The sequence below is a fragment of the Pleurodeles waltl genome, chromosome 12 (assembly GCF_031143425.1).
Source record: "Pleurodeles waltl isolate 20211129_DDA chromosome 12, aPleWal1.hap1.20221129, whole genome shotgun sequence".
Taxonomy (NCBI): Eukaryota; Metazoa; Chordata; class Amphibia; order Caudata; family Salamandridae; genus Pleurodeles; species Pleurodeles waltl.
Window position 1 is genome coordinate 52,007,756 of NC_090451.1, and position 17,230 is coordinate 52,024,985.

The window sequence follows — 17,230 nt, forward strand, 5'->3', positions numbered from 1 at the left end:
CTACAGCACTCCAGGAAGCATGGAGCCCTAATACATCCAGGGAAGCATTGACCCTTGGAGCACCACAGGGAGAATGGAACCCTAGTGCACCCAGGAAGCATGGATACCTAGAGCACCCCAGGAAGCATGGAACCCTAGTACACTTCAGGAAGCCTGGAACTCTAAAGCACCCCAGGAAGCATGGAACCCTAATGCACCTCAGGAAGCATGCAACCCTAGTGCACCCCAGAAAGCATGGAAGCCTATAGCACTCAAGGAAGCTTGGAACCCTACTGCATCTCAGGAAGCATGGAACCCTAGCACAGCCCAGAAAGCATTGAACTCTAGTGCACCCCAGGGAATAGGGAACCCTAGTGTACCACAGGAATCATAAACTGTCCAAGAAGCATAAAACCCTAGAAGACCCCAGCAAGTATGTAACCCCAGGGCAACCAGGAAGCATAAACTGTCTAGGAAGCATGGAACTGTGGAGCACACAGGAAGCATGGAACCCAAGAGCACCCAGGAAGTATGAAACCCTAGTGCACCCCAGGAAACATGGAATCCTAGAGCACGCCAGGAAGTACAAACTGTCCAGGAAGCATGGAACACTAGAGATGCCCAGGAAGCATGGAAGCCTAGAGATACCTGGAAAGCATGAACCCCAATAGCAGTCCAGGAAACAGGGGACCTAAGAGCCACCAGGGAAACAATGAACCCTAGAGCAGTCCAACAAGCATAACCTAAAGCTCTCCAGAAAGCATAGAATACCACAGCAGATCATAAAGCACAGAGCCCTAGAGAAGTTCTGGAAGTATGGAACCCTAGAGCAGTTCAGGAAGCAAAAGGGTCTAGAGCTCTCCAGGGAAGTAGCAAAGCTAGAGCTATCCATGAAGCATGAAACCCAAGAACAGTCCAGAAAACATGGGGCCCTGTAGTTTTTCAGAAAGCATGGAACCCAGGAGTAGTCCTGGCAAACATGGGAGGTAGAGCTGCCTAGGAAACATAGAACCCAAGACCAGTCCAGGAAGCAGGCAAGCTTTGAGCTGACCAGGAAGCATGAACCCCAAGAGCAGTCCAGGAAACATAGGAGCCTAGATCTGTCTGGGAAACAAAGAGCCCTTTTAAAGTCAATGAAGCATGGAACCCTAGAGCTCTCCAGGAAGCACCGAACCCTAGAACTGTCCAGGAAGCATGGAACCCCAGAGCTGTCTAGGAAGTCTGAATCACAAAAGCAGTCCAGGAGGAATGGAACCCTAGAGATTGAGGAAGCATGGAACCATAGAGCAGTCCATGTATCACAGCACCCTAGACCAGTCTAAGAAGCATGGAATCCTAACATGGGACACTAGGGAAGTTCATGAAACATGGACCCTTCGAGATGTCCAGGAAGCATGGTACTCTACAGCAGTCCAGGAAGAATCGACCTTACAGCAGCCCAGGAACCACAGAACTGTTAAAAGCATTCCAACAGTGTGGAACTCTGCAGCATCGCTGTGGCGTAAACATCTTTCTGGAATATTCAGACTCCTGTTCTGCAGCGCGGAACACTCTGAGGCAGTCAATACCTCATGGAAGGGCAAGGCGGGCAGAATGAGGCGTTGTAGTGCAGCAGGGCATGTAGAACTCTCCTGGGTATTCCTTGTACCACAGAACTAAAGTACAGCAGCCCTGGCAGCACGGAACTCCCAAAAGCAGCCTTTGTTATCATGGAAGCTAGAGCAGCCTAGCAGCATCCAAATACATATACACCAGCTCTGGTAGTATGGAACTATCGAGACCGACCCTGACAGCAAGGAGTTCCCAACACCATGGAACTATCTAGAGACACCCTGGTAGGACAGAACTATTTACAGCAACCCTGGCAGCAAGGAACTCCCAACAGTATTGGACTATCTAGAGCAGCCGTGGCAGCATAGAACTGCCTAGAGCAGCCCTGACAGCGTGGAACAATCTAGAGCAGCTTTGGCAGTGAGATATTCCCACCAACATAGAACTATCTAGAGCAGCTCTGGCAATACAGAACTATCTATAGTAAGCCTGGCAGCATGGAACTATCTAGAACAGGCCTAAAAACACTGAACTATCGAGAACAGTCCTAGCAGCATTGAACTATCTAGAACAGCCCTGGCAGCATGGAACTATCTAGAATATGCCTGGAAGCACTGAACTATCTAGAACAGCCCTCTCAGCATGGAACTATCTAGAAAAGGCCTGGCAGCATGGAACTGTCTAGAACAGCCCTGGCAGCATGGAACTATATAGAAGAGGCCTGGCAGCATGGAACTGTCTACAACAGCCCTGGCAGCATGGAACTATCTAGAAGAGGCCTGGCAGCATGGAACTGACTAGAACAGCCCTGGCAGCAAGGAGCTTTAAACATTATGGATCTATCCTGAGCAGCCCTAGCAGCACGGAACTCCCAAGAGCAGCCTTGGCAACGTGTGCATGTGCAGGGCAGGAAGCACACGAGTTCTATCAACCCTCATTACTGTGGCACAGGCATGAACCTTTGTCAGACTGTGCAGCTCTAAGTTTTCAAATAGTTGCAACAAAAACAGAAGTGTTTATTTGAGGTCAACAGAGAACACCATGTCACCAATGACACAACACACCAGTCTTCGATTTTTATAAAATCATTATCTTCAGGAGCACTAGTTCAACTGGGTCAACTGAAGTGCCCTAGGACTACAACTCCCAGGATGCACACGTTGTAAAAGGAAACCCAGAAGTGGAGCGAAGTGTTCTTAAACTTAAACTTTGCACTTGTATAACGCACTACTCACCCGTTAGGGTCTCAAGGCGCTGTACGCAAAACGCTGTGGAACCCCTCCTGGCTTTTCCCTGTGAGGCGCCCACTCCTGGACAGCCCCAGGGTGAAGCCAGGCATCCAAGCGCTGTGAGGGCTGTTGTGGAGATTAAGCAAGCTATTGCCCAGAGTTACAGAGTGGAACCCATTAATTAGATTAGGCACTGAGGTGATAATTAGCTGGTCCAAGGGAAGACCCGCCGAGGTGGGAATTGAACCCTGGTCCCGGGCCAGATCTCTGCATCAGGGTCTGCCGCCATTGTGCCACACTTATCTCTTGCGATTAATGTTCCTGCTAGAGAGAGAGAGTTGGGAGGTTTGCCCAGTGGCAGCTTTGGCTCAACATAAAGTAGTATGGAGGGTTAATATGCCTGCTGCAAAAAACAGAACTATGGGGCAAATTTAAGAAAAGTGGCGCTGCACAGTGCAGCGCCACTTTTCTTGCACCCCTTAGCGCCCCCCCCAACGCCACCATGTGTGCGTCATATTAAAAATATGGTGCACCATGGCGGTAGTTAAGGGACGAGCGCCAGAATTTTTTACACTAGTCCGGCGCTTTGCAGGATTAGCATCAAAAACTTTGATGCTAATCTTGCAAAGCACGCAGAGGCCCATTGTAACCAATGGAAGCATCCTTTTAATGCCTGCTCTGAGCAGGCGTTAGAAGTGCCGAAAAAAATGACGCAAAGAAATCTGAGATTTCTTTGTGCCATTTATTTGGCCCCCCTAACGGGGAGGGTGCCCCGTTTGCATACACTGGGTGCATTTGTGAGCACAGGCAGGGGGCGAGGACTACATCCCCCAGGGACTCTTGCAGCCGGAGGGCCGCCACAGCATCTTTGCACCCGGAAGTGCCTGTTAAGGCCCTGCAGGCTCCCGCTGCGCAGAATGAATTTATGAGCACAGGCAGGGGGCGAGACATACGTGCCCCAGGGACACTTGCAGAGGGAGCGCCGCCATGCCTCCTTCGCACCCGAAGGTGCTTGTTAAGGCCTTGCAGGCTCCCGCTACACAGGACGCATGTGGATGTCCAGACCAAGAGCGGACCCATCTGCGCGCATCTGGATGAGGCTGGGCTGGGCTACATCCTAATTTCCTTCTGACTATTGGGGTGAATGACTATATTTGGAACTTCCCTGGACGCTAAGCGCCAGGCGTGCCGATTATAGCTGGACTACTTTATCCCTTTGCATTATCTTAGTTGCCCTTTCAAAACTGAAGGGAAATGCATTTTCTGTTATTTCGATGAGCGCAACCTGGGCGTATTCCAAACATGTACACTTGGCGCGGTGTGCAGCCCGGCAGACGGTATCTCCCACCAAGGTGGTGACAGGAGGTACCTACTTTTTACCCTGTTTTAGCTCTAAGTTTTCAAATAGTTGCAACAAAAACAGAAGTGTTTATTTGAGGTCAACAGAGAACACCATGTCACCAACGACACAACACACCAGTCTTCGATTTTTATAAAATCATTATCTTCAGGAGCACTAGTTCAACTGGGTCAACTGAAGTGCCCTAGGACTACAACTCCCAGGATGCACACGTTGTAAAAGGAAACCCAGAAGTGGAGCGAAGTGTTCTTAAACTTAAACTTTGCACTTGTATAGCGCACTACTCACCCGTTAGGGTCTCAAGGCGCTGCACGCAAAACGCTGTGGAACCCCTCCTGGCTTTTCCCTGTGAGGCGCCCACTCCTGGACAGCCCCAGGGTGAAGCCAGGCATCCAAGCGCTGTGAGGGCTGTTGTGGAGATTAAGCAAGCTATTGCCCAGAGTTACAGAGTGGAACCCATTAATTAGATTAGGCACTGAGGTGATAATTAGCTGGTCCAAGGGAAGACCCGCCGAGGTGGGAATTGAACCCTGGTCCCGGGCCAGATCTCTGCATCAGGGTCTGCCGCCATTGTGCCACACTTATCTCTTGCGATTAATGTTCCTGCTAGAGAGAGCGAGTTGGGAGGTTTGCCCAGTGGTAGCTTTGGCTCAACATAAAGTAGTATGGAGGGTTAATATGCCTGCTGCAAAAAACAGAACTATGGGGCAAATTTAAGAAAAGTGGCGCTGCACAGTGCAGCGCCACTTTTCTTGCACCCCTTAGCGCCCCCCCCAACGCCACCATGTGTGCGTCATATTAAAAATATGGTGCACCATGGCGGTAGTTAAGGGACGAGCGCCAGAATTTTTTACACTAGTCCGGCGCTTTGCAGGATTAGCATCAAAAACTTTGATGCTAATCTTGCAAAGCACGCAGAGGCCCATTGTAACCAATGGAAGCATCCTTTTAATGCCTGCTCTGAGCAGGCGTTAGAAGTGCCGAAAAAAATGACGCAAAGAAATCTGTGAGATTTCTTTGTGCCATTTATTTGGCCCCCCTAACGGGGAGGGTGCCCCGTTTGCATACACTGGGTGCATTTGTGAGCACAGGCAGGGGGCGAGGACTACATCCCCCAGGGACTCTTGCAGCCGGAGGGCCGCCACAGCATCTTTGCACCCGGAAGTGCCTGTTAAGGCCCTGCAGGCTCCCGCTGCGCAGAATGAATTTATGAGCACAGGCAGGGGGCGAGACATACGTGCCCCAGGGACACTTGCAGAGGGAGCGCCGCCATGCCTCCTTCGCACCCGAAGGTGCTTGTTAAGGCCTTGCAGGCTCCCGCTACACAGGACGCATGTGGATGTCCAGACCAAGAGCGGACCCATCTGCGCGCATCTGGATGAGGCTGGGCTGGGCTACATCCTAATTTCCTTCTGACTATTGGGGTGAATGACTATATTTGGAACTTCCCTGGACGCTAAGCGCCAGGCGTGCCGATTATAGCTGGACTACTTTATCCCTTTGCAATATCTTAGTTGCCCTTTCAAAACTGAAGGGAAATGCATTTTCTGTTATTTCGATGAGCGCAACCTGGGCGTATTCCAAACATGTACACTTGGCGCGGTGTGCAGCCCGGCAGACGGTATCTCCCACCAAGGTGGTGACAGGAGGTACCTACTTTTTACCCTGTTTTAGCTCTAAGTTTTCAAATAGTTGCAACAAAAACAGAAGTGTTTATTTGAGGTCAACAGAGAACACCATGTCACCAACGACACAACACACCAGTCTTCGATTTTTATAAAATCATTATCTTCAGGAGCACTAGTTCAACTGGGTCAACTGAAGTGCCCTAGGACTACAACTCCCAGGATGCACACGTTGTAAAAGGAAACCCAGAAGTGGAGCGAAGTGTTCTTAAACTTAAACTTTGCACTTGTATAGCGCACTACTCACCCGTTAGGGTCTCAAGGCGCTGCACGCAAAACGCTGTGGAACCCCTCCTGGCTTTTCCCTGTGAGGCGCCCACTCCTGGACAGCCCCAGGGTGAAGCCAGGCATCCAAGCGCTGTGAGGGCTGTTGTGGAGATTAAGCAAGCTATTGCCCAGAGTTACAGAGTGGAACCCATTAATTAGATTAGGCACTGAGGTGATAATTAGCTGGTCCAAGGGAAGACCCGCCGAGGTGGGAATTGAACCCTGGTCCCGGGCCAGATCTCTGCATCAGGGTCTGCCGCCATTGTGCCACACTTATCTCTTGCGATTAATGTTCCTGCTAGAGAGAGCGATTTGGGAGGTTTGCCCAGTGGCAGCTTTGGCTCAACATAAAGTAGTATGGAGGGTTAATATGCCTGCTGCAAAAAACAGAACTATGGGGCAAATTTAAGAAAAGTGGCGCTGCACAGTGCAGCGCCACTTTTCTTGCACCCCTTAGCGCCCCCCCCCAACGCCACCATGTGTGCGTCATATTAAAAATATGGTGCACCATGGCGGTAGTTAAGGGACGAGCGCCAGAATTTTTTACACTAGTCCGGCGCTTTGCAGGATTAGCATCAAAAACTTTGATGCTAATCTTGCAAAGCACGCAGAGGCCCATTGTAACCAATGGAAGCATCCTTTTAATGCCTGCTCTGAGCAGGCGTTAGAAGTGCCGAAAAAAATGACGCAAAGAAATCTGTGAGATTTCTTTGTGCCATTTATTTGGCCCCCCTAACGGGGAGGGTGCCCCGTTTGCATACACTGGGTGCATTTGTGAGCACAGGCAGGGGGCGAGGACTACATCCCCCAGGGACTCTTGCAGCCGGACGGCCGCCACAGCATCTTTGCACCCGGAAGTGCCTGTTAAGGCCCTGCAGGCTCCAGCTGCGCAGAATGAATTTATGAGCACAGGCAGGGGGCGAGACATACGTGCCCCAGGGACACTTGCAGAGGGAGCGCCGCCATGCCTCCTTCGCACCCGAAGGTGCTTGTTAAGGCCTTGCAGGCTCCCGCTGCACAGGACGCATGTGGATGTCCAGGCCAAGAGCGGACCCATCTGCGCGCATCTGGATGAGGCTGGGCTACATCCTAATTTCCTTCTGACTATTGGGGTGAATGACTATATTTGGAACTTCCCTGGACGCTAAGCGCCAGGCGTGCCGATTATAGCTGGACTACTTTATCCCTTTGCATTATCTTAGTTGCCCTTTCAAAACTGAAGGGAAATGCATTTTCTGTTATTTCGATGAGCGCAACCTGGGCGTATTCCAAACATGTACACTTGGCGCGGTGTGCAGCCCGGCAGACGGTATCTCCCACCAAGGTGGTGACAGGAGGTACCTACTTTTTACCCTGTTAGTCTTTATTGGGCTTTAAGTGTGTTATGTTGCCAGTGCACCCTATAAGCTTCTACCTGGGTGGTTTCCGAAGAGGGCCACACCATTACTAACAGTTGGGTAGCTCCCTTAGAGGGCGATAAAGTCCCTGGGACCTTTGCCCTCCACCTTTAGGCACAAGGGTGCATTAGGGTGAGTCCCATTGATAAAGACAAAAGTTCCTGGTAGCAGTGTGTTTTTTTTTTAAGTAAGGACAGAATGGTATAATTCCACCTCTCCAGGTAAGTGCACTTCTATCGATAAGACGCGCCATAGGACACTGGGTGTTCTGAGCACAAAGTTTGAGCTCACAGAGCATCGCCTCTGACTTCAGGCAGGGCAACCCCTGGGACATACCCCAAATTCAATCACACCTGGTTCTGATGTTCAGTTGATTGCCCCCCAAAGCCTCACTGTAATGGAATCCACCCAGAACTCAGCCCTCATCCCTGGTCCCCTGTGTAGCCCTCCATCACGCAATAAGAGGCCAGGGAAACCCAAGTGAGCCAATTGTGCTCCTCAACAGTGTAAAATGGCTCGTCTACCCATCTGTAGTGGGTGTGCTAGTGATACAGAGACCCAGGCGGGCAGGGGTATCTGGCCAGGCTACGGTCTGTGATGTTTACTCACTCAAACCAGCTTGGACAGAGCAACTAATTTCCGACTGTATGAGTAAAATCACAGAAACACTCCGGACTGAACTCAGCCCTTTATATGCTCACCCTGAAACTATAGAAAAAGTTAGTTATTTAATAAAACAGTGGACTGGCTGGCCAAACATAGAGATTTTTCCCTAACTCAATCCAGCAATATTTTATTTGCCAGACGGGTTGCTTGGTTGGGTTCCGATAAGGTGGGCCATGCTGGGGACTGTATCGTTGTCAACTTTAGGTTCCCCGCACTGGCTCAGTTAGCTTTAGCTGGTAGGGTTTCCAATCACAATGAGGTTAATAGTTGCATCAAACAACTGCCTTTAGGATATTTTTATAGGCCATCTGTTTCCTAGCATATAACCATTTCCCGGAAGCCCTTTCAGCCTTCTTGTCCCCTTGCTCAATTTACAGACTTACAGCCTAAAGCTGATGATTACGTTAATTTCCCTACATGTAACCGGTTTGAATCTCTTGATGGAGTGGACTGACTCTTAAAAGTTAAGCCACAGCCTCCCACCCCCTAGTTCTTTGAATCTGAATAGTTGAGGTCTATCCAATGGCCTTCGCACTATCTCTACCCCCAGCCCTATGCAAAGTGTAGTCCACCTTAGTTCAGGCAGGGTTGAATGTCCCAGTGTAGATCTTGATTTGCAGCTCCCTGGAGCTGTTTCCAGAGTTAGCTCCTCTTTGTCGGCCGGCCAAACTAAGTTAATATTTTGGAATGTGGCAGGACTGGGTTCCATTTCTAGAGTAGTGTGAATTTATAAATGCTTTTGATATTTGTCGTTTCCGGGAAACCAGGGCCTTGTCACCTTTGTTTTTTCATGGGTTTGTCTGCTTCTTTAAGGCAGCAGCCTCAAAGGGACTTGGTATGCCGGCAGGGGCATTGAGGATTTAGGTAAAATCTACTGTTGTCTGCAAGATATGGGAGGTACACGTTGAATCACCTGACCTACCACACGTAAGCCTCACTGTTGCTGGGGACATGATATATTACATCTATAATGTTTACTCTAGGTCCATGGGCGCTACATCTGAATCAACTGTGATAGACATCCTCATCTCCCACTTGTCGTCTATTCCAGCAGCTGTCAGAAAGATAGTAGAGGTAATCCGTTTCTCCTGGCAGAAGAAGACGCGGTATGGCGTATACCCAAGCCTGGGATCCCACCCATTAAGAAATGGTCCACGTTGGCCTTACAGATTACTGATCTCACCTTGAACCAAGGGTTGCGTGCGTGTAATGGCAGCTCTAACTCTGACCGGCGTGGAGCGCACACATACAACAGAGTAAAAAACACTAGCATTAATGACTAAATAATGATTGATGTTAAACTTTGGCCCAAACTAATTTGTATGATTGTGGTTCCACGCATGGATAGAGACCATAATGCCCTGGTACAAACACTGAGCTTAAATATTACACAAAACACTAATGTAATTGAGGAGGCCTTCGATAGAAGGTTGGTAGTTACCAGCAACAGGCGCAGAGTCAACTGGTGTAGAGTGCAAAATAACCAAGAGTTCATTAGAGGGATATAAAGTCTGGTTGCTGGAGGGCCTGCTAACAGTAGACGCTCTAGAGGGTGCTGAGGAAACCCTGCGGACATTCATACAAATTAATAGCCAGATATTCTCTAACCTCAGGGATAGTTTTTTTCTACCAGGAAGCATGACGATGCAGGGGGTGGGGGGGGTCAACGCTCTTGATATAACAATATATGTAAAAGTGCTAGAGCGAGCTTGGTAGTTAAGGAGCCAGATAGATCCATGATCCTCGCCACTAGATACCGCTATAAAAGGTACTCCTTGACACAAAAAAGGAAGGGGGAGAGAGAAATGAGAAGGCCTTTTGGAGGCTGCTAGATCCAAGGACTGTCGTTCCTTCTGGAATTTGGTTGCAACTGGAAATCGAGACGGTGCTAGCTCTATAGAGAGTAATATTTCCTCCGATGACTGAGTTGCACACTAAAGTGGGGCCCTGGCGGGATTACCAACTGATGCGAAAGATTTTCCGGTGACCAGAGCACCCTGTTGTGAGCTCTGGGGAGAGCGCCCTAATTCTGTAGTTGGTGCCCCTCCGATTAAAGATCACGTACTTGACACTGATCCACGGATGCTTACTATTCTAGAATTGCAACGCGCTATTGGAGGGATAGTCCCTAATAAGGCCCCTGGCCTCGATATGATACCCGGTCAATTATTTTTAAATGATCCAGGCATATGGAGTGCCTACTTCTCAGTAGTATTTACTGCTGATATGAAGGGGGGGGCCCTATTCCTTTTACGTGGGCAGGGGCTGAAATCATTCCTATTTTTAAAAAGGGTTGACTTGCCAACTAATTACAGGCCTATTAGCCTTCTTGGTGATGCACAAAAATGATTGAGCAAGGTATTACTGGGTAGGCTGCAGGACTGGATGTTTTCTAATGATATCTTAACTCCTTTGCAAGAAGGGTTCAGGGAGTCACTTAGCACCGTAGATCAGGTGTTTCGGCTCCCAATGCTGTTTTGGGAATGTGTTACCCTGGGAAAAGGCCGACTGTATATAGTTTTCATGGTTCTACTTTCAGCCTTTGACCTAGTTGCCAGTGTGACCCTCTGGAAGGTCCTGGCAGCGTTGGGGGTCCCGGGTTACTTTAGACATCTTGGTGAGACTGCAAACTGATACCTATGCTCAGGTGAGATGTGGTAGTGCAGGTGAGTTAACAGACCCTCTTCCAGTAAAAAGAGGGGTCAGGCAGGGGTTTGTCCTCGCCCCTACGCTATTCTCATTATATATCAATGGCCTGGTTGACTACCTTGAATCACGCGACAATGACACCCCCAAACTTGATAATAAAAAGGTACCCGCGCTTATGTTCGCCAACGATACCCTACTACTCTCTAAAACTCCGATGGGATTACAGAGACCATTGGCTTCCTTTGAACGTTTCTGTAAATATAGAGGGTTAGAGTTCAGTGTAAGAGGAAGTTTATGATTCTAAACCCAGGGCACACAACTAGGGCAAACCCTAGGCTTGCAGGGATTCCTTTAGAGTGAGTACACCCATTTGAATACTTGGGTATAACGCTGACTGAGCTTATGGGTTGGCATATTCATGTCCAGCAGCGTAGGTTGAAGCTGGAACAAACCGTTAATGAGCTCTCAGTTCCGCCCCATCCAGCCGACCCTACAAATTTACACCACCCAGGCCCAGGGGATTGTCAGCTATGGGGCAGAATTGTGGGTCACCTCGGTGTGAAGACGCTTTCAGCAGTGGAAAATCGCCTTATGCGACGGTTAATTTAGCTTCACGCAAGCACCCCCTTGCTTTCTCTCAGACTAGATGTGGGACTGAGACCACTTAACAGCAAAGTGGGATTACACCCCTTACTTTATTGGAGAAGAATAAGGTTTACCCCAGAGTTGTCCCCCTGCCGTGAAGGCTTAGAGGAAATTCTGTCCAAAGCCGGATCCAGGGACATCCCGTGGCCAAGGTACATCAAGGACACTCTAACGGAAATGGGGCTCATGGACATGTGGACCTCTCCTAGGGACGCAGGGGCAGAAACCAAGCATCTGATAAAACTTAGATTCTGGCACTTTAAAGATTCTGCACTGCCCACCAGGGTGACAAGTGGATCACTGATTGGTGCCTTCCTAGATGCCAAAGATTCATATGGTTGGGAAGAATTTCTGGATAAAATAGAACCACCTCTAGCCAGGAGACTGTATTTGCAGTTCCAGTTCGTCTCTTTGCCGTTAGGTCCATTTACTGTGGAATGGGCAGATTCTAAAGTACCTGCTGGAGCTGGGTGTCTAGAGTGTAGTGACCCTAAAGAATCAATTGAGCATGCGCTGCTCTTCTGCCCAGCATCCACTAACCCTAGGAGGAAATGGCTAATTACGCTGTGTCGGACCCTGGGGATTCATAATTATAAAGAGGCTGTTAGGATGTTGAGATATAATGCAAGTCGCTTGTCTGTCTTCTCCGTTAGAAGATTTCTATTGGGTATGTGGCGAACAAGGCAGACGGCGTTGGCCGGCAATATGGCGGGGCGGATCCCTAGCCCAGCTGGGCCTGAGTAACAGCAACCCTTTGGCAAGTGGAAGCCATGTCTGAGTCCCTTGAATCCTAGTGAGCCTTGTTCGATTATTAGCTCCAGATGGAGCTTCAAGTTTCATCATCGCCATCTTCAGGGACCGTATTATTCTGAGAATCCAGAGGTGTCTTGTTTAAGCATAAGCTATTATATTATACTGCAGGTCAGCTGCATCTTGAGCTGTTCTGTGTGTCCGGTCATCTTTTCCTCTTATTTTACTAGGGCTTCATTGTATCTAGGCTTTTAAGGTCCAGTGTATTTATCAATGTTTGATTGCTGATTTTATTGTATGTATGGCTTTTATTGTGTCTTTATGGCTTTGTGCCGAAATAAAGCTTATTATTGATCTCGTGTAACTCCACGAGTCTCCAATTCTGAGATGCATATGAGTGGGGGTGTAGCACCAATTGGTGCAGCAGGTGCAGTGTCACCGGGGCCCATTGAACCCTGATGAATGCTATATCTTATAACTCCAACAGCAGACAAAGGGGACCTTTCCCTTGCTTTCAACAGGGCCAGTGACACCCTTGGTAGGCTGCTGCATGGAAGAGGTGAATATTGGCACTTCAATTTCCATTAAAACCCGGGGCATTGTAACAGGAGCTCCGTCCACTGCAGGTAACCGTCAGACAGACCCCCCCCCCTCCACTCCAGTGACATTCTAAAGTGTAGGTAATTACCCCTCAGCACGAAAAGTAAATTCAGAGTGGGCCACCATTTTCATTAAAGGAGCCGTCCGGTAAATTACATCACTGTAGGTTGCAAAGGCCACGCAGACATCAGCAAAGGAGTATTCGGGAATGTTTAATCTTGGTGATTGTTCGAGATGCAGAACTGGGTGGGTCATTTAACACAGAGGGGGTTATTACAACTTTGGAGGAGGTGTTAATCCATCCCAAATGTGACAGATATACCACCAGCCGTATTACGAGTTCCATAGGATATAATGGACCCGTAATACGGCTAGTGGTATATCCATCACTTTACCGTCACTTTTGGGACGGTTTAACACCTCCTCCAAAGTTGTAATAACCCCCAGAGTCTGTTGATGTACTGCCTCAGTGAGGGGACCCTTGCTTTGTAAGAGTGTCAAAAACGATGTCTATGAAACATAAAATAGCATTAAAGTTTCAAAGGCAGTTGAAACCGATGTTTTCTGAACAGCATTGAAGAAATATACCTTCCTCCCATTTCTGTTTCTGTCTCTTTCCATTCTGTTAAATCTCTCGATTTCAGATGCAGCAGTAGTTCTGATTGTGTCAAAAGTTTCTAGCCTTCTGGAAGTGACCCTGCATTAATCCAATAAATAAATATGCAATTATCCTTTTCATTGTTTACCTTGTAATTTTGCTCACTGAGCTGACATTCACATTGTCTTGTGGCCAAAGCCTTTGTTATGTCAAAGGTTACTACAGTAAATTAGCGGTGTCTTTTCATTGTTGTAGCAGTGGTAAGAATATTACAGGAAGACTTTGAAATAATGGAAAAGTACATCCTCTCATACATTATAAAGATATTGCAAGTCACCTCGCAATCCATGGACAAACAGAGAAATAAAACTTAAAGCTAAGTTCCTTTGTAAGCTCGTGGAACTCTGGGTGACCTTCAACATCCTTTTAATAAACAGTAGTGGGTATTTTATTCCTTATAATACATGGCCACACCATCGTCTTTTCTACAAACCCTTTCCTGTTGGTCTTCACCTTCAGAAGAAAGTGATATTAAGGTGTAGTAGACACGAAGTATAAAAGAGGGATATGTGGTACAAATTTAAACACACCAAACGTGGTTAGAAAATTGCTGCAAAAACATAATTGAATCAGTTTAATGTAGATAAGATTTTTTCAAGTGTGGTTTAGCTCAAAATGAGTAGAAACACGCAGCGTGGGTATTGCTTTTCAATAATGAACTTTGTGCAAACATTAAACGTTGCCATAATCTCTTTGCTATGCTAATTACTGTTCAATTTAGAAAAACAGATCAGAATGAAAAGTCAGTTTTCCTTTTCATAGTTTAAACTGCAGCTGAAGCTCCGTGACGTGCCTTTCACCGTGTCTGCTGGCAGCAGGCATTATGAAGTCACAACGTAACTGTAATAAACTATCAGTGTGAGCAGCTGTCTTATTACAGGAGACTAGAGACCTTCCTACTCCGAGTGTAATAAAGAAATACGAAACGGGTTGCTTCCTGGGAATGCAGGCTTCCATGAATTACAAAGATTTTACAGGCTTCTTGAAATTAAAAAAATAGCAAGCTGTTCATATTCACAGTAGTATACAGCGCTTCGATGCATGATCTCTCCAGAAGAGCGTTTAACACACAGTTGGTTAATGATACCGTCCCCACACCTGGCATGCCACCATCCACGTCACCTGAAGTCTAGGAACTGAGTTCGGTCACAGCAAAGCCTCTTTGCACAGAGTTTTCAGAACATTCCTAAAATCACACAGCTCACACATGGCTTACCTGCTTCGCTGGCACGTGAGCAGCACAGAAGGACCAACACGACTAGCAGCCTCCGTGGAGCCATTGTGGCAAGCGGCAGAGCGCCTCGAAGGCAGCCGAATACCGACACACCACGTCGGTATATCCTTGAGTGGAGGATGCGTGCGTCGCTGTGGGCGTAGGTCAACCCCAGGCTGCTGCGACCTGGAGCAATGCGCGCTTTCCACCTGTTAAAAGGTGCTGTCGACGGGGCACTGCGACCTCTACTGGTGTAGAAGAGTGAAACACCAAACTTCTTCTGACGGTGGATGAATGTGCGCTTTATCCCTAATGCAGCATCGACTCATTGGGGCACAGCGCCCTCTGCTGCTAGAAGTCAAGAACATTCAAACCTGCTGCTGACCTTACTAAAATGTGCGCTTCTCATCAGTTCGGACACTTGTGGGCAGGGCGCCCTCTTCTGGTGGAAGAGCGGGAAAATCCCAACCTGCTGTGACGAGAAGGAATGTCTGTCTCCACCTGTAACACCACAACCACATGCCACCTTCCTGCCCTACTTCCAGTGTAACAAACGCCCCCGCAGTCCCCCCACCCTTGGGACGGAACGAGCTCCAGGGCCCCCTCTCTGCACAGTACACTGTGCAGGGGCGGCATGCCCCTGTCTGGGTCCAGGGGAGGGGCCCCCTCCAGGTACTTTGCAAGGGGGGCCCTCCTGCTTCCTTACGACACTAGATACATACATCATTTAAAGACGACTGGAGAATACCTCATAGAGCTCTGAATGGTGAACCCTGATAAAACCTCATCATTTTGTTTTTCTTTTCTTTTTTCCCCTTTTAATATTATGTTTTTTAATCGCTGTTATGGCCATTGTTATGTTTTGATTTCCTAAAGTGTATCTATTTGACACAAACCTATCCTGTTCAGTTAGATTTGTGTTATGCTACATTTCTTAAATGCAATGTCATATTTGTGTTTTCCTGTTAAGATACCACGCAGGTCATTGCCATGACGAGCGCCTTAAGAATGAATACATTCATTAATATGGTGTACACACCTATATGGCGTACATATCTTCGGGGGACAAGGCGCCAAAATAACAATAACAAGTACATATGCACTCATATTTACTCCGTCGCGTGGTTTAAGAGTTCCAATTTTCTTTCAATTCACACATTTTCCCAAGTCTACACATGGAAATCTGTATCAGTCTCAGGTCTCCACTGGAACTCTCGGAAAAGTTTTTAGAATTCTGAATTACGAGCTTGCAAAGGCAGCTTGGGCACACAACTGCAGATAATGTACAACTCACCATCTTCATATTACTGGAGTGCACTTTCTGACAGAGATTTAGACTCTCCCCTTCCTTACATCCCCACCAATTTTGTGTTACTCCTCCCATTCCCACCCTGGCGATGGCTCTACTCCTACCCTTCATTGCAAGAGTAAACGTCTGACTTTCACAGCATGGGGACGGATTGTGGAGTATCATTCACATTGAAATCGCTTTAAGAAAATAAATTCACATTTTTACTAATTAAAAAAGTGAATTTACATTCAAAAGTCAAGTAATTAGTATGAATTGCACTTGCACGGCTTTTGTGAATGAATATGAATTAATATTGCCGCACTCTAGTGTAAGTTCAACTTAAACAGTAACCAGTGTCAACAATTCCCAGCTCAATAATGGATGCTCTACCATTATTTGTCACTTCTCTGTGACTGAAGTTGGACCTGCTTCAGATGTTTGCATACTTGTCCAGATTTGAAATGGGACTGCAGCACACAAGAATACTCCCACCAACTGTTTGCTTTAGAAAAGGGATAATTATTGTTCCTGGCTAGGAGTAATGATACCCCTACAGCATGAATAGCAGTTCTGTTCCCAATTACCAATAGAAAATCAGGAAGCGCCTTGAAGCAGTCTTAGCGGCTTCAATCCATGTTTGCAAATTCAAAGTAACAATAAGTTGTCTAATGAATATTAACCAGATCAGTTGCAACACTCACCCTCTTCAAAAGCATCTACATTGTGAGCATGTGTCTCGGCCATTTCTGTTCTTTAATCTTGTGACTGACTGAATCTAAACTTTGCAATTCAAGAAAAGTCCAAAGATTTTTAGCTGAAGAAAACTTCACCTCCTTGTACAATTTCCTACATATACATATATTTTTGTTTATTTTGTTTAAGAATTTTCCAATGGAAACTTTTGTTTAAGGGAATTTTCTCAATAAACGTGGGATTCTGTAGGATCCCCCGCCCCCACAAAACTTCCCTTTGTGAGATCGTTGTATCATCTTTAGAAAACCTTCTAAAAACTCAAAAAGCCTCAAAGACTTAAAATAAAAACTTCTCAGGGTTTGCAAATGTGAATTTTCACAACTATGCCTAGCGTTGTATCAGGAGAGACACAACTCTCTGTGACTCTGCAGATTAATATGTCATCTATGAAACTACTCATCATCATCATATTTGATTCCGGAGCGCAAAGGTATTGAAAATCAGAGGCTGACTAGAATAAAGAATTTTGGACAGTTTATTTGCAATATAATTGGACAGGCTGATAAGTGTCTCTGTGGGAGGAGAGGGACTACTTTG

The 17,230-nt window shown here is 47.2% G+C and overlaps 1 protein-coding gene across 1 annotated transcript in view; it reads right to left on the minus strand.

Annotated features, from left to right (window-relative positions):
* CIST1 (colon, intestine and stomach enriched 1) overlaps nt 1–14,849 on the minus strand; it is a 64,960-nt gene extending 50,111 nt beyond the window's left edge. The window contains exon 1 of the mRNA XM_069216989.1: nt 14,653–14,849. Within this exon, the coding sequence (XP_069073090.1) occupies nt 14,653–14,716 (64 nt within the window). The 5' untranslated portion in view covers nt 14,717–14,849. The remainder of the gene's footprint in view (nt 1–14,652) is intronic.
* Between the last annotated feature and the right edge of the window lie 2,381 nt (nt 14,850–17,230).